The 26,267-nt window shown below is 42.8% G+C and overlaps 1 protein-coding gene across 2 annotated transcripts; it reads right to left on the minus strand.

The window, feature by feature from the left end:
* Window positions 1-3,924: 3,924 nt before the first annotated feature.
* On the minus strand, window positions 3,925-17,509 carry LOC311101515 (TLC domain-containing protein 4-B-like). 2 transcript variants are annotated; one of them, XM_084142661.1, is made up of 7 exons: window positions 17,124-17,509; window positions 14,403-14,555; window positions 11,386-11,475; window positions 8,136-8,194; window positions 7,919-8,013; window positions 7,666-7,739; window positions 3,925-7,558 (listed from the first exon to the last, which is right to left on the minus strand). In XM_084142661.1, the coding sequence occupies exons 2-7, from the start codon at window positions 14,546-14,548 to the stop codon at window positions 7,222-7,224; spliced, it is 801 nt and encodes a 266-aa protein (XP_083998787.1). In that variant the 5' UTR covers window positions 14,549-14,555; window positions 17,124-17,509; the 3' UTR covers window positions 3,925-7,221. The 2 variants fall into 2 exon arrangements, with proteins under 2 accessions (XP_083998787.1, XP_083998788.1); XM_084142662.1 differs by having other exon boundaries at window positions 17,479-17,491.
* Between the last annotated feature and the right edge of the window lie 8,758 nt (window positions 17,510-26,267).

Consider the following 26,267-nt stretch of genomic DNA (forward strand, 5'->3'; position numbering starts at 1 on the left):
CCTGATGCTCTACAATTCCTGTCTTTTTCCATATCAAACTTGGAACTAAATACTACAATCTACTTTTTTTTAAACGTTGATATCTCTTTGAAAAGAAGCCAAGAAAAATTTATAAATAAACACCCTTGTTGGCAAGTGTTTTTCTGCCATCTTGTCAATACACATACAACACCCCCATACACCGCCCTCTACCCACACATATAGTATAGTGTGTTCCATAGAGTTTGATTTGAGGTCGTTGGTGTAACCTATATGGCTTGGGGGCCTGACGTCACTTGGAACAATGAGCTGGTTTTCCTCTTATACCCCAGTGTTTCACTCCACTGCTCTGCTCGTCCACAGGCAGATGACAAGGGAATGGAATGCAAAGCCAGCGGGCTGTGGAGCGTCAAAGGGGACCAGGCAGCACTGCTCCCCATAGAGTAGTATGATGATTCACCCTACTGCCGTCTGTCCTGTCCCACATTCACTCTCACACACATATGTTGGCAATGCGTTAACAGACAGGGCATGAGGGGAAGGTTCTGGAAAAAGCACTATGAGGGGAATGGAGGATGGGGAAAGGGGTTATGGTGGTGCTGTGGGAGTGCTGGTATAGTGGAGTTCAAAGCTCACAATTATGATTACACTTAGTTTTTAATATAGGTGTTCGTAGACAATGATGGACAATTAATGACATATTCCAGTTACAGTGTAATTACACGTTGGAGCATATCGTTGGGACACCAATGTGTTTTTTTGCAGGGCTTCTCCAATGAAGAAGAGAGGAAGTCAGGTGGACCTTCTCTGCCTGCGACCAAAACAAATTAACTTTGTCCACCAGTACACCAGTACACCAGTGGAGAACAACCTGTTTTATAATGGTTTCTAGATCACAGACCTGCCAACATTATGAAAGTAAATGATTTGGGTAGACAAGAGTAATATCAATGCCTCAGCTCAGACATTTGTAATTGCACTGCATTGTTGCGTAAAATATGTCAAGAATGTTTAGACGACAGATGAGTTTCAGCCTGATAGGCTAGCTGTAGTGGTAGTAGAAGTTTGAGTTTGGCAGACATCTCTACACACAGTAGCCTAGAGTGTATAAACCAAGAGTTTACCAAGCATAGACTCTTACTGAGCTACTGATCTAACTATTGAGCACCATTAACAATGTTAACAACTATGTTATAACCAAATAGTTTACATTTAATAACAGGACATAGTCATGAAAAGAGTTTGAGGAACACTGTGAATCTGAGTGTGCACACTTTAACAAACAATGACCAGAAAAAGACGCACAAATCAAAGCTTAGATAGAGATTGTTTGTGAAGATATAACTCATAACCATAAAGGGCCAATCAGCAGTTGAAACAATACCACTGTTTTGGTAAAAATCTGAGGGATGGAGCTGGAGAAATGTAATCACTCTCAAATTCATAGACAGAGCTATGGATGCAAGGAATGACCATCCATGATATAAACATTATAGTTTGAACTATGTTTTGAGGCTATAAAGTGTTTGTTTACAAACATTGGAGTAAAACAGACTTATATTTTGGGTTCTGATGGGGTACGACAGTAAAACTAAGCTCATGAGGCATTTATAAGTTAAATTCTTCAAGAATCAATGGATACATATAATTAATTTATGTCTAGAAATGGATATAGCAGCTGTTGATTGCCCCTTTAAAGCTCACCTTAAAGTCTTGCTTTAGGTATGAGGCTGCGACTGTGATGACAAACTAAAATTATAGTGGAGCCTTATGTAATGTGGCCATAAACAGATTGTCAGTGAAATACAGAAGCGCACAAGCACAGAGAGAGAGAATAGCTGAGTGCGGGACCAAGCAAGGGTCTTATAAACATCTCAAGGAGAGAAGAGGCACACAGGAGGAATTTGGACACTTTATTTGGGCATGATGGGAGAAGGAAGGGCCATAACTGGCTGGAGTAGCAGCCCAGTTGTAATGTAATGTGAAAGTGGAATCCCTCAAACTGATTATCAACTACTGTTACTTATTTGCTGTGCTGTGTTTTTTGGGGGGTCATTTACAACAGAACCTATGAGGTGAGGTAGAGGTATCATCCAGTGAGAGGAAGCATAGGGAACATACCACACCTCCAGATTGGAAACCTCTGTTACGATTGTCTGTTTATTTGAACGCTAACATACTGGAAATACAGTCTTGCATAAAGTCTTGGAAGAGATGACAAGGTTCGGATAACATTACAACTTAAACTCAAACTGAATTAGAAACACAATAGTAATTAAAGAGCCATTAGAGAGGGTATACCTTGGTAGGAAAGACAGCTAGGCTAAAAATAGAGCTCAGGCAAAGGGAGCTGAGAAGAGAAGACAGGCTTTGGGAGAGCTACGAGATCCAAGAGAGGCAGACAAATTGTGCAAGTCATTATATTTGACAAAGCAAAGAAATAACGTGCACGTGTGTAGCTACAACTGTTGAGAGACAGAACTGCTGTTCTGGATCGTAGAGGGGCATTTCCAAAGTTCCAGCTCCCCCTTCTCCACACCCTCATCCAGTCTGCCTGGCTATTTATGGTAGAAGGCCTCCTCAACCTAGGCTGAGAAGAATTCAGAAGGCTGGGTTCTTAGACAGCCCAAATTATGATGCTATGTACAGTAGGACTGAACGTTTAAACAACTTCTGGGCTTGACTAATACATTTCTTGGTTAATTAATACCCAAGTGTCTGGGTGCGTTTATAAAGTGTTTGTGTATAATAGCTGATCGCAAAGTGCTATTTGATAAACTGGTTAAAAGTCATGTTAAATCCCCACTGAATTGTCAAGGGTTTTAAGTACCTTGTAAAACAAATCTGTTCTTTTTATAGCCTCTCAGAAGTCTGGAATGTTGATTTCAGAGTTGTTGTTTTTTAGTCTGGGAAAGCTTTCTGCATAAATACCTCCTCAAACATCCCAATAATGCATGTATTACTTGAATGTAACAATATGTTGCTCAATAGGGCTGGCTAAAGACATGGGGAGCATGAATGCTGAATGGAACTGCTGAAAGCTGGAAAGATGCTATGTAAAAATGGAAAAGGAGATTTCACAAATATTTATAGACCTAAATTAACGAATCCATGTCTTCAAATACACTACCTACATACGATGTGACACAAGGAGCACCAACTGATTTGCAGATTGTCAGACTACAAAAACATTACAAGCACTGACGTCTGTGTATTTATGTTGTGTACTAGTGTAGGTGAATTGGTGTGTGTTTTATGAGTGTGTAGCAGAAAAGATTTTCATTGAGTCTCATGTGACCATGTTTGGTAAAGCTCTCCAAGCACAGTCTGTGACCCAGCCCCTTGACCGGCGCACACTGTAGAGCTGGATTCAATCAGAGCCCAACAGTGGCTCAGCTGCTTCTTTCTCCACCTCTCTCTAACTACTGTAGAATGGGCAGAGGAGGGGTAGCTGGCACCCTCTCACACAGGTAACTTATCTATCCTGTTGCCTAGTCACTTTATCCCTACCTATATGTACATATCTACTAACATTTCCTCATACCCTGCACATCGACTCTGTAATGGTACCCCGTGTATACAGCCAAGCTATCATTGTGTATTTATTTCTCGTCTTACTTTTTTAAATGTATTCTGCATTGTTGGGAAGGGGCTGTAAGTAAGCATTTCACTGTCAGTCTACACCTGTTGTTTATGAAGCATGTGACAATTCAAATTTGATAGACTAGCTGGACTGAGCCAGACATCCCTTAGAAGGCTTAGAACCACCCAACCTCAGAACACTGCTGTACGCATTCTGACTACTATAATATGATGCATCCAACATGCAGTATTTTCATAAAATAGTCTCAGTTTGTGTACACCAGTGTAAACAAAATACGTGAAAGTCAATGGTGTTTGAATTCTTACTCTGAAGCCAAAAAGCAATGACTGAGACAAAATAAATAATCTGTCTTCAAATTTATTGAAGAGCAAAACTTTCAAGTAAGTCTCAACTTTCAGTGCTACAATGACATCATTAGTAGTGGTCATTGTAGACAATCCAAGTCACATGGTGTTGAGACAGGGGCCCTAAGGCCTGTGTATTGTTCTTTTCACATTAAAATATTCAGAAAATAATAATGTAACAAATTGCATTGCATTAAAATAAGAAATTAAAACAAAACAAAAAACAAAACAAAACCACTGGCAACATTTGATCTATGATTTTTTTCCTCATTAGTTTGTGTTCACTCGTTTCATTACTATCATCATCACTATCATCATCACTTTATATTAATTATTTTCTTGACTTAATTTGTTCCATCTCTGCACCTCCTTGTGACATAAATGATGCGACTGCTGCGGTCTACAAATATGCTCCACAGGTGAAGCAAGACTATACGAGAGAGTCCACAAAGAGCTGGGGCAAGATTTTCTGGCCAATCCATGGCATTTAGTACCAAATGGCTAAAAGTATTGTGATGCTGCTATGTTCAACCTTACAAAGAGATGAAAATACCTGCAATGCAGCTGAAATAAATGCAACGGTCCTACCAGTTCTTCCAGGAGCTACAATATGTCCTAATTTTTCACCAGGGCCTGAGACCATTTGTACCTTCTCTAAATACACAATGTTAGCCTTTCAAAGAGATAAAAGGCCACATGGTTATTTCTTGCTGATTCAAGTGCACTCGGGCTTGATGTTACTGAAACCGCCATGTCACTTCCTCATTTCCAAAAACCAAAACTTTGACGATTTTAAATCACTCAGAGGTCTACATTGCAATTCAACACCACAGATGCACTGCAGTCAGTGACAAACACTACACATCCAACTCATAGTTTGTGCTAACATTGGACATAAGTACAACCTCTTTCACAGGCATCCGAAGCTGACTTAAATGCACACCACAGCCTACTGGAGTACCAGAAATCTCATTATCAGGTTACACATGTACTTGACTAATGAATGATACAAACATGTTGCACTATTCACAGCTTGAATTATTGGAGGACTGGGTAAGAAGAGTGAGCCAAATCCCACTAGCTTCTCAACCGAGCTGAAGTAGCTAAATAACTACATGTCAAGAATTACATTTCCAATCTCATCTTCATCCTGGTCATATCCAGCAGCGTGCCTCTTTAAGCCACTTCCCACTCCTCCTAATACCACTAGAACCACCACAACATTCATATCGAGGCCTGCTCCCGTATTCAGAAGAAACACAAGCAGGCCCTACAGAGGGGTCAACTTTGGATAATACTTGTCTGGATTCATTATTGTGCAGGGTACAAAAATATATACATAACAGTATCCATAGAGAGAAGAGATTTCAATAGCAAGAAAAAAAGGAAAACAAACACTAGTTTTACATTAAAATGTCATGTTAATCTCTACCTGACTGCATTAGATTTCCTGTTTGCGTAAAGGCACAACAATACAACCCTCCTCGGTGGTACATGGAGGGGGCTCAAAAAGTTATTGCTCCATCATGGGGAGTGTGCTTTAATTCCACAGTGAAAAGTCGAACATTTCAGACCCCCGTCGCAAACGATCTCAACGCTTTATGGACAGGAGGGGGACAGAAAACAAAACACTTAACATGCACTCAATACAGTTGGGTGAAAAACATAAAATGCACTGATTAAAATGAATTGCAGAGGAACCCATAGATTAATGCAATTCTTATTTATCCTGTTTAGTGATCCAAACTAGTGATGGGAGACTATAAGTCATCATAATCCAACGTTTTCTTAACATGCTCTCAGTGATTTGAATAAATCAAATCAACTTGATTTGAAAGGAAGATTTCCAACTGAGTTATACAGTATGAGAGCACATAGCTACAGCTACAGTATAACATTGCCAGTTTATGGCTGTTGTCAGATTGGTAATTCATAATTGATCATACATGAATATCTATATAAACTATTTTGAACAGCATAAGTCTAGCATTCCTATGGCTGACATTCTGTAGGCGGAAAAGCACCTAAGCCAGGAGAATGCTTCCCCCCAAAAGGGACCCGCTCTTGTTCCAAATTCAGTTCTCACAAAAACACAGAAAATAGAAGAGAGAAATGGAAGTTAAAAGCCCCAGCGGTGCCTCAGATAGACACACTAGAACAAGTGTGGTGTTTAACAGTAGTGTTACACTGCAGTGGCTGGGAAAATCTCCAGAGAGAGAGAAAACATCCTTTCCAGTCCACTGAACTAGAGATAATGGATGAGATCTTTTCAAAGGCTAAAACATCTTTACAGAAGGAGAAAAAAACTCATTGTGATTATTTTCATATGGAGGGACTGACAAGTCATTATAAGGCAGGGGAGAGGTAGAACAGAAGCATCAAACTGGATGGATTTAACCGCTCCGCTGTGACAGAGGGTTATGATAGTGTAGTGAAGTTAAGACGCATTGATGTCAATTCCTGGTTTTGAGGTTGAGTAACAGGAGGAACAAATGGGATAACTGAGACCCCAGAGTCCCAAACAGAGCAGAGCCAGACCCTGGATGAGATGAGGCAAAAGCATCCAATGAAAAACAATGATTCTGGAGAGTTAGCGGCAGCGGTAGGATCCAATCCCCACATCCCTGTCTCCATTTCCCCTGGATGTGCATCCAGAATGTCGATGGGAAATCCAGTGGTGATTCAATCTGAACTGTTGCTGTGAGTGGGGGACCAGTCTGGTGGCGATGTAGGTGGTGTTCATAAAAAGGAGGCCACATCAAATGCAGTAAGAGGCATTGTGGTGCCTCTGTCTGTCAAACTAGCATAAACTGGCACACTAAGAGGTCCTTATTCTGTGGGCCAAGCAGGAGGCTCTCCTCTGGGTGGACGGGTCATGGAACTGAAAAGGGTAAAGGATGGTGGCCGGAGGAGAGGGTGAGTTTCTGACAGAGCCAGGGTACGTTTTCTTCTTTTATTGCTTTCTACCTGTCCATCACAGGCACTTCAGATGACTGGGCTTAGGTTGAAGTTGAACAAGAATGAGTGTACTTAACAGCTACTCTGCCATCTCCAACCAAACCCAGCCAGGGTACCACCACACCATCGATGAAACACTGAGGTACAGAAGCTAGTGTGGAACCAGTCTCATTCTGTGAGGCTGAATCTGATCAGGACCTGACCCCATTCTGCTACGTGATTTCAGGGGATGGAGAGAATAGCAAGGCTGGGGCTAGTAGGGGCTATAAGAGCCCTTGAAGTCCTGTCTCGCTTTCACAGAGTCTCTGTCTATGTCCCCCCTCCTGCCAGTATCTCTTAGTCTGTGTGGGTATTCACATGGTTCTGCTTGAGCGGGGAGACCTCTTTGGCCTTCCTGCCGCTTGCGCCCATCATAACCTTGTAGCAGCCGCGGGCGATCTTGTACATCCAGATGGTGTTGAGGATGTCTAGGGCGATGCAGGATGTGATCCAGGCCACCTGAGCACCGATGCCCAGGCGCTCAAAGGCCTCCGTGCCGAAGGTGGCAAACACCCGGGCCCAGTAGGGCGGCATGACGAAGATGCGCACCATGAAGAAGACCACTGCCATGGCCATGCCGTTGGCCACCACCAAGCGGTCCGAGCGAGGGTACTTCAGCACCTCGTAGAACCACCTATACATGGAGGAGAACAGGAATAATGTCAACACTGACAGAGATAGGGGCTGATAAACAGGAGAAGGAGTATTCATAAAAATGTAGTAAAAGTGGAGCTAGCTTACCTTTGGTTCACAAAAGGTGTGGATAACTCTGAAATGAGACGGAAGTTGGCGAAATAGGGAAGCACGCCACGAGACTGCAGAGCATAAAGATGTATTACCACAAATAGACATGGGCAGAAATAAACTAAAACAAACTAAAACGTGCAACACCTTTAGAAAGAACACTGAGTATTTGAATAACAAAACCCAAAGGAACCAAATAACCATCTAATAATAGCCATTGTGCTCATGGTATTTATTCCACCAGACTCACCAAGACATAACCATATGCATAGAGCGCCGCCAAGTGGTGACAGACAAAAAAGCTGTCCCCCATTGTGCTCCAGTTGGTGGCCAGAAGCACAAGGTCTACACAGAACAACAAGTGGGTGGTTAGCACACAGCTTATTATTTCCATCTACTGTCCACAGAGAAATGTGTATGGCTTATTATTATTATACAAGAGGATAAACATGAGGAGAGAGACTCACCATAGAGCAAATAACCACATGTTATGGCCACATTAAGTTTCACTAGTCCAGGCTCCCCCCTGTACAGCAAAAACAAAACAAAGTGTTCTTTCAGAATAACAGTTGCCACATTACAGATTAATGCTAAAACTAAAACAGAAACAAAAGCTACTTACAATTTCACAGAAATGTACTGAAGTCTACAAAACATTCTACATACAAAACATTCTACATAATGTATTATTGCAAAGTCTACTGCAGGGGTCTCCAACCTTTACTAGCATGAGAGCTACTTTTTTTTAAATGAAACGTCACAAGCTACAATTTATTTTCTAGCTTTCAAATAGGCACATTCTTCTCTTCTCGGGTCCTTACTGCACAAGAGAAAGTAGTGCATTATGTTTACTGTCAAATGCTTTTTTTGTGAAATTCCCCTTTAATTGCGCATCTGGTCATTTAACATTTAATTGAAAAGGTTGAGGAAAGTATTTCTGTCAACCCACAAGACGGTTATCACATCTACTGGCTACACACGGAGTGATAGACAAACGCGCTTACCACACACAGACACGGGCAATATTGCTGGAAATTGATTGGCAGATATTGTGCTAGGCTTGGCTTTTTAAGCCAATAGTGGCTAACCAGGGGTGGGATAATGTCAACGTTGCGTTGATTAGATAGTAGCTGGGTGTCTAATACTTGTGAGGTTTGTTTATGACAGTTTGCGGTGGAACACGTGAAAATTGCATGTACCTTCAGAATTTTTTGACAAGCTACTCATAGGTGGGCTGCGAGCTACTGGCAGCTTGCGATCGACTTGTTGGACTGGTCTACTGAGTAATGGCCATGTCATGAGTCATAGTCTTGCTACTACTAAATATAACTGTGTCCAGGGAAGGTCCAGTTTAAACAGCACTGTGTTGACAAATGCGTTGTGCTCACATAGAGGGTGTGTTTCTGTTTGCCTGCCTTATCCTTGTGTGCTCTTGGACAAATACGTGTCAGGATGTGTGTACATGTGTGAGTAGTAGCCTGCATATAGTACATACTGTAAGAATGAGTACCACTGTTCTCTTGACTGTAGGAGTGGACTGCATGGCTCAGTTGCTTGGACAAGGTTTTGGCAATGCCATGGTTATAGGTTCATTGTATCACATGGGCCACATTTACTGCCTAGGCCTGTGTGTTGACTGTACTGCAAGTGGCTCTTGACAAGAGCATCTGCTAAGTGACTGTGTTCATAATGTGTGTCTGCCTCAGTAAAGTGACACTTTAACTGATATTGGCCTCTCTCCATCACAGGGATCCTGTTGCTGCGGGCTGGGTCATGGCTCCTCTGTAACAGCACACCACGACGTGCTCTCTGGATTACACAGGAGAGGAGGGCTCCACATGACACCACCCTCCCTCACCTCTCCCAACCTTCTTCACCCCAATGTACCAGGCTTGCACCCAGTCTGTGTATGTCTGAGTGCAACATCCTCTCTGACCCCCACTTCTAGACTCATGTAACCACGATCAATGTCATGTGCAGCCAATCGTTTCTCCACTTTATCATGTCTACTGTACATCCAGGAGCCCACCATCAGCCTAATCTATTCACCCTTGTCCATATAGAGAATCAAAGCCATTCGTAGATAAACTTGTGAATCAGTTAAAACTAAGAGATAAACTTCAGGTCAGGATGAGATGGGTCCAAAGGTTATCCGATTACATCACTGATCCAGGTACGGCAGGGTGGCAGGTAGCCTAGCGGTTAGAGGCGAGCCAGCAACCGGAAGGTTGCCAGTTTGAATCCCGGGTCCGACGGGAAAAATCTGTCGGGAAGTGTGCTGGCAACCGGAGGGTTGCTGGCATCAAATCCTAGATTTCATTGCCTGCCGTTGTGTCCTTGAGCAAGGCACTTAACCACCTACAACAACAGTGTGGTATCTCTCCAAAACCTGTATATTTATGTGTATGTATGGGTCTTTCAGAGAGATTGGGTTAAAAAGCGGAAGTCAAATTTCAGTTGGACCTTGTGTGCATTTGACCAATAAAGTGATCTTAATCTTACAGTAAGCCACACCTGGGGTTACATCAGTGAACTCTGATCAACCAACTGAGCACCATTGTTTAAAACCAATTGAGTCTGTATTCTGCTCCCACTGGTTACATCGCACTTTTCAAACTCAGATAAACGCTTCAGATTGATTGGATTACGATGACAAAACCCAGGCAGAACCACCAGAGTGATGTTGCGAGAAGCTGAATCTGTCACAATGCAGGTTTTAGGGCGGTTAATTCTGTGAAGCCCAGCACAATGCCAGTCTGTGGCATGTCTAAATGACGCTGTAATGCAATCAGATTGTCTGAAGATTTAATGCTTACGCCATTCAGTGTTGCAATAAGAGGAACTAGCTACAGCGCTAGCAAAATAACATGGCTACCAGTCTAAATAGAGGAAAAGTAAGAAACTAAAAGAGATTGGCAGGAAAGCAAATACGTAAATGACACAAAAGGATAGTACCAATACTACACAGACAATCACACCCCTATGAAACAAACCCTACGAAAGTAAAGGAACAACAAAGAACAGAGAAGGAAAAAGAGAGTAGTCTAAATGTGAGACATTAGGACAGAGCAGATGAAGGGTGGTGGCAGGGCTCCTCCCCATTGGCCCTTTGCTTTCCCTTTTCTCCGCTCCATCAGCGACAGACAGACAATGAGAGCGAGGGAAGTGCTGTATTGATCATGCAGCCAGAGATGTGGGGTGCTGCTGGGGTGGGGGGGTCAGGGGGACTCAGGGTAGGGGGGGGACACCAGAAGGAAGAGGGGGGCTGTAGACTGGGCTGCTGTTGTTTGCTATGAAAAGGAGCCTTGTTGGCAGGACTCTGGCCTGTCTGATCAGAGCAAGAGAGGACGAGAAACAGAAGGAGAGAGTAGAAGACAGAGAAAGAGAAGCGATAGGGAGGGAGTGAGTGAGGGATAGGGGTAAATTACCATTCCTCTCTTTCAGGATTCAATGATGTAAATCACACAGTCAGCAGTAGGAGAGAAAACATAGAAAAGACAATGAAAGGACAAATCCACTGAATATACACCTCTCTGTAGACTCCACTGAGATTTCTCCTCTACTTCTCTCTGACAGTGGGGAATGGCAGCGCCATCATTCCCCTAATGTATAGATCGTCCCTCCCTCCCTTCTGATTCCTTCCCTCCCTCTTGGGGTAGGCTAGTAGCCATGGCTGATGGAGTGACAGACAGCAGATAGTATTTCAGTTCATCTTACCAGACAGGGTCTGCGTTGATAGCATCATCAAACCACAGGATGTAGAGACAGAAGAGGCCCACGATCAGAGCATGGACAGTGGACACCAATCTGGGCAAGCACACAGAAACAGGGACAGTTAGTGCATTGGCAGAGAATGATGCAAGAATGACGCAAGACTACCACCACGGCAGCAGTAATACTAATAAGCAGTTCAAGTAACATAACAATAACATCCTTTATAGCACTGAGAACACAATGAAGAAACCTAAGCTCATTTAGGCCGTGTAGAACCTTGGCAATGGAACTAATATGAAGGAGAATCGTGTGTGTTTGTGTGTGTGTGTAACCATTATCAGGTCTCGTTGACCTCCGGGAATCTTTATCTGGGCTAGTGAAGAGAACTCCAGTGCTCCCACGGCTCTTATCTCCCCTCACACACAGTCCCCTCACCGTCACCAGACCCTGGGCACACCAGCTGTCCCACAGGCCTGGCAACACTGGCTCCACAGACCAGCCACTGTACGAGTACCATTATTTTATTTTAGTGTCACCGTTATAAAGTGACTGTGACAGCGTATTACAGCCTTGACCAAGAAGGAGTGGAATTTTTGGGGGGTCAACGACAGTCGCTTATGAAACAGAAGGGGCAAGTGCATTTACGCTCCCTCTCGCCCACTTGAATTGAACATCTAGCTAGTGACGTTGTGTTCCTTAGTCTATGCCTCAGGCCTCAGGCTTACATCCCTGCTGTGCAGCTTTCTGTAAATATTATCTGTGCCCCTTTACAACTAAGGCGTAAATAAATAACACACTGACACACTCGGAGCCGTTATGCAATCAAGGTTAACTTTGAATCCAACTGCAGCCACTATCAGTGCTTGACCTTTGGCTTGTTATGCCATGGTACACACATCCTGTAGCAGTGTTCAGTGTGCATGACCCCCTGTATGAACTGAGGCTCAGGGGGGTAAAGGGCAATGTTCCCTCTTAGCTGCGCGCGGGCACACAGTAGCCCTGGGACTGCTGTGCTGCTCCCCAGGACTGCCACTCAGAAGAAATATCAGCCCACAGAGAGAAGCAAAGATTGAACTTCACTCAACTTTCTAGCAGTGGTCACCAAAAGGTAGATTGCGATCGACTGGTAGATCTCCAAGGCATTCCTAGTCGATCGCCAAACATTTCTGTAAAAAACCCAATGATAAAGCGTTGTGTTCCTATTTTTCTTTTTTATTCGTCTCGGGCTGTTGGCAGTAGGTGCACCTGATTCAGCTGCCCTGCGCGCCGGGTAGGCGAACTGTTGCCATTTTGAACCATTTTATATGTCTGAGGTCACAAACTCTGCCTTCCCGGCGGGCCCGGAGCAAATCAAGCGCACTATAGGTCTACCACTGGCTCAGATTACCGTGACGGCAGTAACGTAGCAGGCATAAAAGAAAGCTACAGCAAAGTTGATACTGTGAGAATTCAAAACCATGACTAGAGAGACTGTCAACGAATACAGCAAAGAGATGCTGTTTTTATGAGTGAGTTCATGTTGAAGTTCTTACTCAGCACTGTCAACACTTTGTATTCAACACTTATAAGCCATAAAATGTGTGTTCTTCCTATTTCCACTCAGCGCTACAACAAGCACTGCAGCAGTAATGAATGGGTAGGAAAGTGTATCTATAGGCTTGCGTTGTTGTTATTAGCGGCTTGGGTCTTTTTAATATCGAATAATATTTCACTTTCTCTGTTCATAAGAGTAACAACATGAATTTATGCATGACACAGAAATAATGCGGTGCGACTATAACAATGCAGCCATCAGCTGGAAGACGGTGTCCCTTTTTGGTCAGTGTCAGTGGAGGAAAGGGAGAGCGGAGGGATGTTGAGAGGCGGACCCTCAGTCTGCTGCTCTCTCCCTCCGCTGAGACTGACCATCAGATGCAGGCACCATCAGCCCAGTAAAATAAAAAGCTAATTATTTAAATGTATGCTTACTCAGCTGTGCCTCACAATTAATACAACAACGGATCTATTACCAATGTGATCATATAGCCTACCTTGAATTTTGAAATATAAAATGTTTAAAAAATGTCCCGAACAACAATGCATTGGCAGGGCAATTCAAGCAAAGCCAATATGTGCCGATAATGTATTGGGCCTATAGCTTACCGCACAAACCTCATTGCTACAGTACTGTTTTTAATTGGTTAATGTTGCATAGGCTTACGTTTTTTAAGTCATGTTTAAAAATAATCTGAGCACTAGATCTCGGCTTGTATTTTGACTCAGAAAGTGATCTTGACTCAGAAAAGGTTGGTGACCACTGTTCTATAGTTTTCCCTGTTAACAATATCAACGTTTCCCTTTACTGTGGCAATTGTGATCGAATCAACGCAGTATTAGCCACTTTCAATGCAACATACCGAAACAAAACGAACTATGCAACATATTTTGTTGTAGGCAGAACGTCTAGTGTTGTATTTTGAGACAGGCTTGTATAAGCTAAGTAGCCATAAGGCAGAGGGTAGCATAATTTGTCTGATTCTCTGTAATAATGGTATGGAAACAATAATGCATTTTATTTTGTAAAGTGGTTTCTTGCATCAAACACCACAATATTTTCAGTCATCTCCTGAACTTAACTTTTGAACTTAACCCCAAACTAATTACACGTTTCTGGTCTTTGAATTCAAAGCCCAGCCCCTGACGTGTACTATGGAATGTTGATAAGATGACCCATGACAACCTAAATGACGATACTGTAGATAGATAATTAAGACCCGTCTGATTAGAGCTGCAGTATCAGCACAATAAAACAATTTGAACGCAAAACCAGTCCACTAGCAATGTAGAGAATAAATATCTACACAATCATTAAATTGTTAGCCTACATTTTGACTGATTTTGATCATTTCAGACCTCAGATTTCACATGAATATCAGTGTGCCTGGGTTAATGTCTGATAGAGGTGGGTTACAGCAGAGTGGGTACAGTACTAGTCTATAATGTGAAACCTGCTAGAGAGGCCTGTTGGAAGGGTATTGTACCTGGAGTTCCACTCAGTGAGCTTGGTGGGGGGCAGGCGGCTGTAGCCAGGGGTGAAGGTTGAGGAGAACAGTGGGCTGGCCACGGAGAAGAGCAACTGAAACCCCACGAAGCTGCCAGCCACCACGGTCAACTCTCTCGTCTCCATCACTCACCTACAGTATACCACACCAGGAGAGAGACGGAGAGAGAGGGTGAGAGGCATGTACTGTTACTGTACAGAACACACAATACCCCTAGACTGGCAGGGGGGAATGTAGAGGGGGGCCGGAAGGACGGAGGGAATAGGAGAAGAAGTGGAGGATGGAAGGGATGCAAGAAAAACAGGGTGGCAGAGGAGGGACAGGAGGGCAAGGGAGAGAGCAATTGAAAAGGAGATGGTGGTAAAAGAGCAGAAACTAGAAATTTTACAAGGGGATTAAATGTGCAATTGTGGGTAAGAATTGAAAGAAAATAGGATTGTAAAGATGGAGCTAGAGGTTCCTGTGGGTGAGGGAGACCTGTGGGTGAATGCACGCTATCGAGAGGAGGAGGAAGAACATTTGTGATGAGCGATGCAAAAACACAAATAGAAAGACTGACAAAGTCTAGAAACTAGCAGCGTATGTGTGTAGGGGTCATTGCCCTGCAGTGTCCAGTGGTGGAGAGTATAGTTGAGTAGCCTGAGGACAGGCATGGATCAACTGCAGCACTATTACATAGTATCAACTGAGAGCTTGGGGTCCATGCTCCCTGTTTACACTGTACTAAGAAACAGCCACCCACTCCCTTGACCTCCTTTTCCCAGAAGAGGGATTATGATTCATGAAGAATTTGATTTTCAGTAAACTCAAAAAGGTCCTCAGAGCTACTGGCTCTTTGACTGAGGTCCATGACTGGTCATGTGTCCTCACCTCGACCCTCAAGAGTCCAAGGAACTACAATACCAACATTGCAAAACCTGCATCTGCGACCATTAAATCCACAAGAATCTGAAATCCAGACAAAATGGCTACTTGGATGAAGCAACAACAATATTCTCTAAGGTTCTAATCGCTTATCCAAATACAAACAATGTGATGCCGATTACAATTGGGTAAGGCAACTGATTAGATGACTGGTCACCAACAGGGAGATTCTAGTGATTTGGAGACAGTCTATTGTTTCTCTAATATCCCTAGACCTAAGCCCAATATATTTTAACCTATGCCATAACTGGCACTTTAAACTTGTACAGTATGTTCTAATACTCAAAAAATACCATGTTATGATACCATGTCATAACTACATACTGTTCTCTACCCCTATAGGCCTACATGAACAAAAAATAGGACAGGACCCACAGAGCGACAGCCGGACAATAGGGAACACCCCATGTTCACTCAGAGTCTACAGTGTCAACATCAACACATGTTTACAGTACAAAGGAGCATTGGTACAGTACAGCCTAATGCAGCTTCAGTCTGATACAAACCAATTTACTGTTTAACATAGGCTACTACGTTCCACAGTTCCATGTGCTTTGAGCAAAATCATTTTTCAATCTCCAGATCTATGGATGTGAGGACAGGCCATTGTGTCAAGCTGATCAACACTATCACAGGAGACCGTAGCCTAGCTACTGCAGTGGCCCATACAATAACCCCAGCTCTCCCTGGAATGGCCTAACTCTATAAGCAATCAGGAATTTGTAGTATTATCCAGATATCGTTTGGACCAATAAAATAGCAGTGTTTGAGAGAAGCCTCATTGTTCCAGAACACATTCCTGGAGCATGCCGATCATACGCTGCATGTGCTTCAATTATTCATTAGCATTCTTCACCTGGCCAGCTGGTTCTGACTGCCTAGGAGGGTTGAGGCGCACATACCAGAAAACCACCATCCACTTTTGATCTTGTTCTCCTGCACTATATGCTGCTGTCAGCAAACTATGACCCTTTCGTATATATCGACCAACATAAATTGTGGTTCAATTTCCCCTATTCCAGTGGAAATATAAAACGTCCCCTCTCTCCTGCAATATATGCCATTGAGGTGACCGTTTTTAGAAGACATAATGTGCAAAAAATAAAATGAATTGAATATTTTTAGTCTAAACGTAGCTCATATGACATTAAAATTACGACTGGCATTCTAGGCCAGCTGACAAGTGTGAGATTTCCTTTCACTCCAATAACGCAAATATTGGGATGCAGACAAAAATCGGACTCTTCCTCGCCATTCATCGGTACGAACGCGTGTGCTAATGAGTACAATTACTTGCCCTGGCCTAGAGTTCAAAATAATGAGGATTTTAAACATAACTGGTAAATGGACAGCTTCTCCCCTGTCTGGTGTAGTGCCCTTTCTTGCGGAGGCAGATAGCTACATAATCATGCATAACTTGTCAGCACAGTCCCTAGTTCTCTGCAACGCATGACACAGCAAACGTGTGCTCGACAATAAACGTGTAAAATGCTTCGAACTTCGGCAACATTGTCGCCAGTAGCACACTTTCCAGTTTAGCCACAAGCACAAGTAACGTTAGCCTAACCAAGCTAGCTACACGAATTTTGAGAGCAAAGTCATTGCCTAGAAAACAGTGCTACTGTATACAGCCACAACCAGGGTCGTATTCATTGGTCCGTATTGCGGTCACTAGATGTTTAATTCATGCAAATTGCAGTGCATTAGCTCAATGTATCGCTGTGTTGTGAGGTGAACAAAATAAGTGAAAGGCTAGCTAGATAAATAAATAACTACCTGATATTAGTCGCATAGGTCTGAGTAAGTTGGTCAAGCTTCTGTTCAGCTGCCGTCTTCTTTCACTTTCTTAGCTAGCTAACTTAGCAAGTCAGCTAGCTAGCGGTAGCCCACTAGCTAGCTCTCTCCTAAATCAGCTAGCTAGCGGTAGCCCACTAGCTAGCTCTCCTCTCTCCTAGTGTACGTCCTCGTGAAAAAGGCTCTACGACGAAAGCGGCACCATTCATGCATAACCATTACAGTCGCTAGAGAATTGCGGATTCCAGGCTAATTTCCCTGTCAACATGCCTTCCAAGTTCTGCCTAAAATATAAAGTTGTAGACGTTTTATTTTGTAATTGACAGCTAGGACTAACCTGTGACGCGAACACCCAGATACCACCCATCCTCTAGCCCACACCCACAATGAACAAAGGCCACATTCATTACAGCGTTATATTCCTCAGTGAGTACAGCTGATACCATTACCAAAAACATGCTAAGGCTTAGTTAGCATTGTTGCTATGATGAACCCTGCATTTGTATCATGTGCACAACTAAAACACGAAGAACTGCAGGCATCTTGACAAGCTATTGAATAACACACCACGGCACTAATAGTTAGGTCATATTTTTACACTTGCCATATTATTTTTTTTATTTTATTTTTTATTTTACATTTATTTAACCAGGTAAGCCAGTTGAGAACAAGTTCTCATTTACAACTGCGACCTGGCCAAGATAAAGCAAAGCAGTGCGATAAAAACAACAACAACACAGAGTTACATATGGAATAAACAAAAACAAAACGTACAGTCAATAACACAATAGAAAATCTATATACAGTGTGTGCAAATGTAGTAAGTTATGGAGGTAAGGCAATAAATAGGCCATAGTGCAAAATAATTACAATTTAGTATTAACACTGGAGAAGATGATGTGCAAATAGAGATACTGGGGTGCAAATGAACAAAATAAATAACAATGTAAATAACAATATGGGGGTGAGGTAGTTGGGTGGGCTAATTACAGATGGGCTGTGTACAGGTGCAGTGATCGGTAAGCTGCTCTGACAACTGATGCTTAAAGTTAGTGAGGGCGATAAGTGTCTCCAGCTTCAGAGATTTTTGCAGTTTGTTCCAGTCATTTGCAGCAGAGAACTGGAAGGAATGGCAACCAAAGGAGGTGTTGGCTTTGGGGATGACCAGTGAGATATACCTGCTGGAACGCATACTACGGGTGGGTGTTGCTATGGTGACCAATTATCTAAGATAAGGCGGGGATTTGCCTAGAAGTGATTTATAGATGACCTGGAGCCAGTGGGTTTGGCGACTAATATGTAGTGAGGGCCAGCCAACGAGAGCTTACAGGTCACAATGGTGGGTAGTATATGGGGCTTTGGTGACAAAACGGGTGGCACTGTGATAGACTACATCCAATTTGCTGAGTAGAGTGTTGGAAGCTATTTTGTAAATGACATCGCCGAAGTCAAGGATCGGTAGGGTAGTCAGTTTTACGAGGGCATGTTTAGCAGCATGAGTGAAGGAGGCTTTGTTGCAAAATAGGAAGCCGATTCTAGATTTAACTTTGGATTGGAGATGCTTAATGTGAGTCTGGAAGGAGAGTTTACGGTCTAAAATAGTGCAAAATAGTTACAATTTCGTAATAACACTGGAATGATAGATGTGCAAAAGATGATGTGCAAATAGAGATACTGGGGTGCAAATTAGCAAAATAAATAACAATATGGGGATGAGGTAGTTGGGTGGGCTAATTTCAGAATGGCTGTGTACAGGTGCAGTGATCGGTAAACTGCTCTGACAACTGATGCTTAAAGTTAGTGAGGGAGATAAGAGTCTCCAGCTTCAGAGATTTTTGCAGTTCGTTAAGGCCAGTTAAAGCTAGGCATTTTTTATATGAGCACTTTCTATATGTGTATTTCATTTATTATAATTGGAAACTGAAAGGCTTTTACAGACAGAGACATTATCAATCCTATCAATCTTTAAAAGTAATTTCCTCTCAATCTTAAATAAACATGCCCCGTTCAAAAAATACAGAACTAAGAACAGATATAGCCCCTGGTTCTCCTCAGACTTGACTGCCCTTGACCAGCACAAAAACATCCTGTGGCGTACTGCATTAGCATCAAATAGCCCCCGCGATATGCAACTTTTCAGGGAAGTTAGGAACCAATATACACAAGCAGTCAGGAAAGCAAAGGCTAACTTTTTCAAACAGAAATTTGCATCCTGTAGCACTAACTCCAAAAAGTTTTGGGACACTGTAAAGTCCATGGAGAATAAGAGCACTTCCTCCCAGCTGCCCACTGCACTGAGACTAGGAAACACTATCACCACCGATAAATCTACAATAATCGAGAATTTCAACAAGCATTTTGCTACGGCTGGCCATGCTTTCCACCTGGCTACCACTACCCCGGCCACCAACTCTGCACCCTCCGCTGCAACTTGCCCATGCCCCCCCCCCGCTTCTCCTTCACACAAATTCAGACAGCTGATGTTCTGAAAGAGCTGCAAAATCTGGACCCCTACAAATCAGCTGGGCTAGACAATCTGGACCCTTTCTTTCTAAAACTAGCCGCCGAAATTGTCGCAACCCCTATTACTAGCCTGTTCAACCTCTCTTTCGTAACGTCTGAGATCCCCAGAGATTGGAAAGCTGCCGCGGTCATCCCCCTCTTCAAAGGGGGTGACACTCTAGATCCAAACTGTTACAGACCTATATCCATCCTGCCCTGCCTTTCGAAAGTATTTGAAAGCCAAGTTAACAAACAGATCACTGACCATTTCGAATCCCACCGTACCTTCTCCGCTATGCAATCCGGTTTCCGAGCTGGTCATGGGTGCACTTCAGCCACGCTCAAGGTCCTAAACGATATTATAACCGCAATCGATAATAGACAGTACTGTGCAGCCGTCTTCATCGACCTGGCCAAGGCTTTCAACTCTGTCAACCACCGCATTCTTATTGGCAGACTAAATAGCCTTGGTTTCTCAAATGACTGCCTCGCCTGGTTCACCAACTACTTCTCAGATAGAGTTCAATGTGTCAAATCGGAGGGCCTGTTGTCTGGACCTATGTCAGTCTCTATAGGGGTGCCACAGGGTTCAATTCTTGGGCCGACTCTTTTCTCCGTGTATATCAATGATGTCGCTCTTGCTGCTGGTGACTCTCAGATCCACCTCTACGCAGACGACACCATTTTGTATACATCTGGCCCTTCATTGGACACTGTGTTAACAAACCTCCAAACGAGCTTCAATGCCATACAACTCTCCTTCAGTAGCCTCCAACTGCTCTTAAACACTAGTAAAACTAAATGCATGCTCTTCAATCGAACGCTGCTGGCACCCGCCCACCCGACTAGAATCACTACTCTCGACGGGTCTGACCTAGAGTATGTGGACAACTACAAATACCTAGGTGTCTGGTTAGACTGTAAACTCTCCTTCCAGACTCACATTAAGAATCTTCAATCCAAAGTTAAATCTAGAATCGGCTTCCTATTTCGCAACAAAGCCTCCTTCACTCATGCTGCCAAACATGCCCTCGTAAAACTGACTATCCTACCGATCCTTGACTTCGGCGATGTCATTTACAAAATAGCCTCCAACACTCTACTCAGCAAATTGGATGTAGTCTATCACAGTGCCATCCGTTTTGTCTCCAAAGCCCCATACACTACCCACCACTGTGACCTGTACGCTCTTGTTGGCTGGTCCTCACTACATGTTCGTCGTCAAACCCACTGGCTCCAGGCCATCTATAAATCACTGCTAGGCAAATCCCCGCCTTATCTTAGCTCATTGGTCACCACAGCAGCACCCACCCGTAGTCTGCGCTCCAGCAGGTATATCTCACTGGTCATCCCCAATGCCAACACCTCCTTTGGCCGCCATTCCTTCCAGTTCTCTGCTGCCAATGACTGGAACGAATTGCAAAAATCTCTGAAGCTGGAGACTCTTATCTCCCTCACTAACTTTAAGCATCAGTTGTCAGAGCACCTTACCGATCACTGCACCTGTACACAGCCCATCTGAAATTAGCCCACCCATCTACCTCATCCCTATATTGTTATTTATTTTGCTCTTTTGCACCCCAGTATCTCTATTTGCACATAATCTCTTGCACATCTAGCATTCCAGTGTTAATACTAATTGTAATTATTTTGCACTATAGCCTATTTATTGCCTTACCTCCATAACCTGCTACATTTGCACACACTGTATATATATTTTCTGTTGTATTTTTTGACTTTATGTTTTTTTACCCCATATGAAACTCTGTGTTGTTGTTTTTATCGCACTGCTTTGCTTTATCTTGGCCAGGTCGCAGTTGTAAATGAGAACTTGTTCTCAACTGGCTTACCTGGTTAAATAAAGGTGAAATAAAAATAAAATAAATAAAAAATCCAATGTCTTTTGAAAGGAGTGGTTATTTCTGTCATTGTATGGCTCTGTGCTGTTACCTACTGAGTCATCTTCCTGAGTCAAGGTTGTCTGTCTGGTTTCCCCACCACAGGAGGCTGCTGAGGGGAGGACGGCTCATAATAATGGCCAGGAACGGAGCAAATGGAATTGCATCAAACACCTGGAAACCATGTATTTGATACCATTCCACCTATTCTGCTCCAGCCATTACCACAAGCCCGTCCTCCCCAATTAAGGTGCCACCAACCTCCTGTGTTCCCCACACACTTCCCATGTTGACACTTAGGTATTTGGCATTGATTATAGGCTATATCCTTCTTGTAAATAGAAGGCCCTGGTCTAGAGATCCAGTGACAGAGAGAGTGGAGTGCTGAAAGAGTGAAGGGAGACAAATGACACCGGTGAAAGTAATCCTATGGCTAACAATCAAGGGCTTCAAAGATTAACCAAACATGAACTGCTAATCAGAGCAGATTAAACACCACTCAGTCGTGCAAACAATCACGTCCTTGGGAGACATAATGCAATCACATGCAACGGAAATATAAAATGTAAACTACTTCAGGATTGTAAAAACAATTATAGGATTTTTACAAATGCTATTTTTGTTATCTAACACTTTATTGATCGTGAAATATTGCACACAGTAGCATGTGTTTTATTGACATTCAGTTTAAAATGTAAAGGAAATACTGGTTCCCTTCCTGAGGTTTCATGGTCATGAGTGCAGCCAACATTCAAAACTATGTGTGAGGGCAGTGTTTTGCCATGCCCACTGTTATCGGTATGCCTAGAGAAAGATAAATGAAATCCTTATGGCAATCCTCCAACATGTAGCCACTTATTCCGTAAAGGCTGCATTTAGCTAAATTAGGAAAACAGTATGTTATACAGTCCATTATGGTACAGTACAGTGGTAAAGTACACTGCTTATTCCATAACATCTGCTTTCTGCAAACTATTTGAATTCCTCAGATTGCCACATTGACCTTTGGTCATACCACAGATGTCTCCACTGGGCATGTGTTTTTATAATTACATTTAAAATGCCGAATGCCTGCTCTATGCACACAGCCCTGTAGAATAACTGGCATATAATTGACACCAAAGTGCTGCCTGGTTGTCTTACCATGTTTCTATTAGCACTAAGCAGTGGTATTAACAGGTCGATTCTTATCGGTTGTGACTAGATAGGCTACAGGTATGGACGGAAGTGACTTCATAGCAGGTTAGGAGAGCCTTTTAGCTAACCCTAACCCTTTTCACAACCTTAATCTAATTACCCTAACCTGCTAAGTTAATTTTCTTAACCTTCAGCATAAATTCTACTAACCTGCTACGAAAAAGTAACTTTCGTCCGTAGCTGTATACCATCTAGTCAAAACCATTCTTATCCTTTTCTCCTGGTGCATGATGGGAGGCTGCTGTGTCTACCACAGTCAAGGCTGTCAAACAGATTACATTTCAGACAAAATCACACTCAAATTGCCGGTAACACATCCTTTACACACATTGTCACTCCTATTTTTGCAACACACATTTCTTTAGCGTAATTAAATCCATTAGATCATGATAATAATAAGTGTGAGAGTAGCTATTTTAAGGAAGCTATTCTAGCCTCATGCTACCAAATGTATCGAGTGAATGTGTTACCTTACTGCTGTGCCAATTGTGGGTGTCCATCTCAGTAATGTTAAACAATGAATCTAAAGCACTACTAGCTGGAGGGCAGAGTAGATTTCTAGACACTATCTGAATCTTTGGGTGTGTGCCAACAGGAACAGTGAACAACTGTCAAGTTCAGGGGAAGAATAGGGAATAGAGAGTGGATTGTGTGATGTCACTGGCAAAGAGGATGGAGGTCCTGGATAGTTGTCATCCGGCCCAGGAGAAGGTTGTGGATCGGCAGGCTGAGGAGAACGTGTTTCTGAGGAAAAATAAGAAAGAAGATGAGAGTCAAAACTATGACGGAAACACAGACATCAATTGCCTTGGCAGTGGCCTGAGGAAACAGGTGTTTGGGACTTGATTGGATTTCAGGAAGATCATCTAGAGGAAGTGGTCAGCAACTGAGAAAGAAAAGGCCCCTCCCAGCTAAAGTACTGTATATCATTAAATTATAGTGTAACGAGCATTACATGTACTGTAGACACTAAGGGAAATTGTTATTTTGCCCAGTAGGGCCAGAATTTATGATCCATGAGATCCCTCTGCAATAGACACAATCTTGAGAGAAGACGGTACTCAATTGTGTCAGAGAAAGATAGAGAAAGATAAGTGGGTATTCACTGTGGCTGAATGAAAGGAGATGGGATGAAAGGAGTAAAATAAGTCAGTCTAGTGGCTGATGGAAAATAACCACATAATGTCAGGGGTCACTGAATGGGCATAATTAGGTAACATGAGGGAACAGGTTTGTTAGTGCATAATGATGGGTGGTAAGGCAACTGTGTCAATTATGTCTGGATGTGTGACAAGAAATGCAGGTTATGCAGGTGTGAAGGGAGCGGGAGAGTTCAAACACACACGCATGCACACATTATTACATGCCCATTGCCATCAAACTCAGATAACAATACATGTCAATAATAACAGCTCTGAAATAACTGTCTCACTATATCACGAGCGGGAAAAAACGTACTTACACAACAGCCGAGCCAAAATAAGAGAATGATGGGTAAACACCGCTTTCTCTTATGGTAATTTGTTAAGAAACTGATTTGTGTTAGTTCAGAAAATAAAATGGAAGGGTCACTTGTGAGCAATGCAACACCAAACTCCATGTTCAATTGTGTTAGCCCACTATCTGAATATAAAAGGTTCTGTTAGTAGCCTATGTATGTTTCATTAGCTCAACGGGGTACTAATCAGTAGCCTTAGTTTATTGCAAGTACCAATTAACTTGTAAAATAAAAATTGAAACAATTATAGAATTGTAATGAGGACAAATTAACCTGGAACATGCTGACTTCATCCATAATGAAATTAGATTAGCAGTTTTAGCAAAGTGGCCCAGTTGTTTGGACCTGGGGCTTGGTGCTGACAACTCCAAGGTTGTGAGTAAAATGTCCACAAAACCTGTATATAAGGAACATGTATGTTAATTGTATGCTAAATTACCATATTATTATTGTAAAAAGAAAGGCCAAAGGCCAGAACGAGACAAAGCTATCAAAAGATGTGAAGGCCTTGTTGTACCGGTGAGGAACACAAGATGGCATCATTGTTATTTTATAGTAACAGGCAGCAGCTCTGAAGGGAGTGGAGGCGTTTATTGTCGTCAATGACTCCTGTGGTTGTGAAATTCGGCAAACGATGTAAGAAGTGAATATAGCAAAGAAACAAATTATATACCATATTTACCAAACTCTTTTGCTCTTTTTACCCTCATCCCAAAGGAATACATTATGTGTGTATATTCAGTTTATGCAACATTATGTAATATTCTGTTATTAATGTAAAACAATTGGAATGAGATGTGTAGCAGTACAGATTTTGTCAGGTCTCTGTGTGTGGGGGCGTGTGTGGAGGCATCTGAAAGGGAGGGCGGTAGAAGGTGCCATAAATTGTACTGTGCCATGCACAATCTATTCCATGCAACACCTACACACACAGCTAACTAACAGAAACATGCACACACACACAACCAAGCAGAGCACACATTCATATAAAGCATAAAGCACAAATATTGCACACAGGCCACATAGACACAGACACACACACACACACACACACACACACACACACACACACCACACACACACACACACACACACACACACACACACACACACACACACACACACACACACACACACACACACACACACACAATGGCCACAAACAACATCTCAGTCCATACATTTGCCCTGACGAATGTCAAGCAGAACTTAACCCTGTTAATCGCCTGTCACAAGGCCTGCCATACCCAGTTTAAGGGCAGCCATCAGACGAGGCGTGATGTGTTCTCTAAGCAGCTGGGCTCTGGTCTGTTAAGACTCTCACTGCCACATCTGTGGAGCAGCACATCTGGTCTGAGATGACTGCTCTCCATCCTGAAGAGACCCACCCACCGGTCTGATATAATAATTTGTTAATGATTAAAGTATTACACCCCTAAACTGTGTGAAATGTGTTAGAATCATAACACTATAATCTGATAATGTGTGTAGCTCAGTTAGAAGTACAATGAGGCAGTTGTCTTATTTTTGTATCTATGTAAGCAGAGTGCAGTTGTGAAACCAGTAAAGGAAGTCTGTGTATGTATGACCTGATAATCAAGAAAACAGAAGATAACCACATGAGCTAAACCCAGGTGTGAGCTTACAAGATGTGTACAGTGGAAAAATACAGCCCGCCCAAAGCGGGGTGGGATTTTTCCTCTGACGTGTGAGTATAAAAGGACTGTGCACCCATTTTGGGGGAGAGCTCTCATGAATAAAAACGGATCATTGTATGTTGGGACTCTGTCTGATTCATTGAACTGGAGCTTTACAACCTTCAGGACTATTACAGAGATATAAAATAGTTCAGTTTGAACATTGAGATAGAAATTGTCGTGACACTGTCAACCTGGCTTACCCAACTCCCCGGGGTGAGGCTGAGCAAAGGCTACTTTACGTCCCAGGGGCTCTAGCTACATCTACATCTCAACACTGGTGCAAAACACCTGCACATACTCCAGTCCAGACACTGGGCAGTGCTTTTGAACT

Source organism: Coregonus lavaretus (assembly GCF_964263955.1).
Source record: "Coregonus lavaretus genome assembly, chromosome: 2".
In the NCBI taxonomy this organism is placed as follows: Eukaryota; Metazoa; Chordata; class Actinopteri; order Salmoniformes; family Salmonidae; genus Coregonus; species Coregonus lavaretus.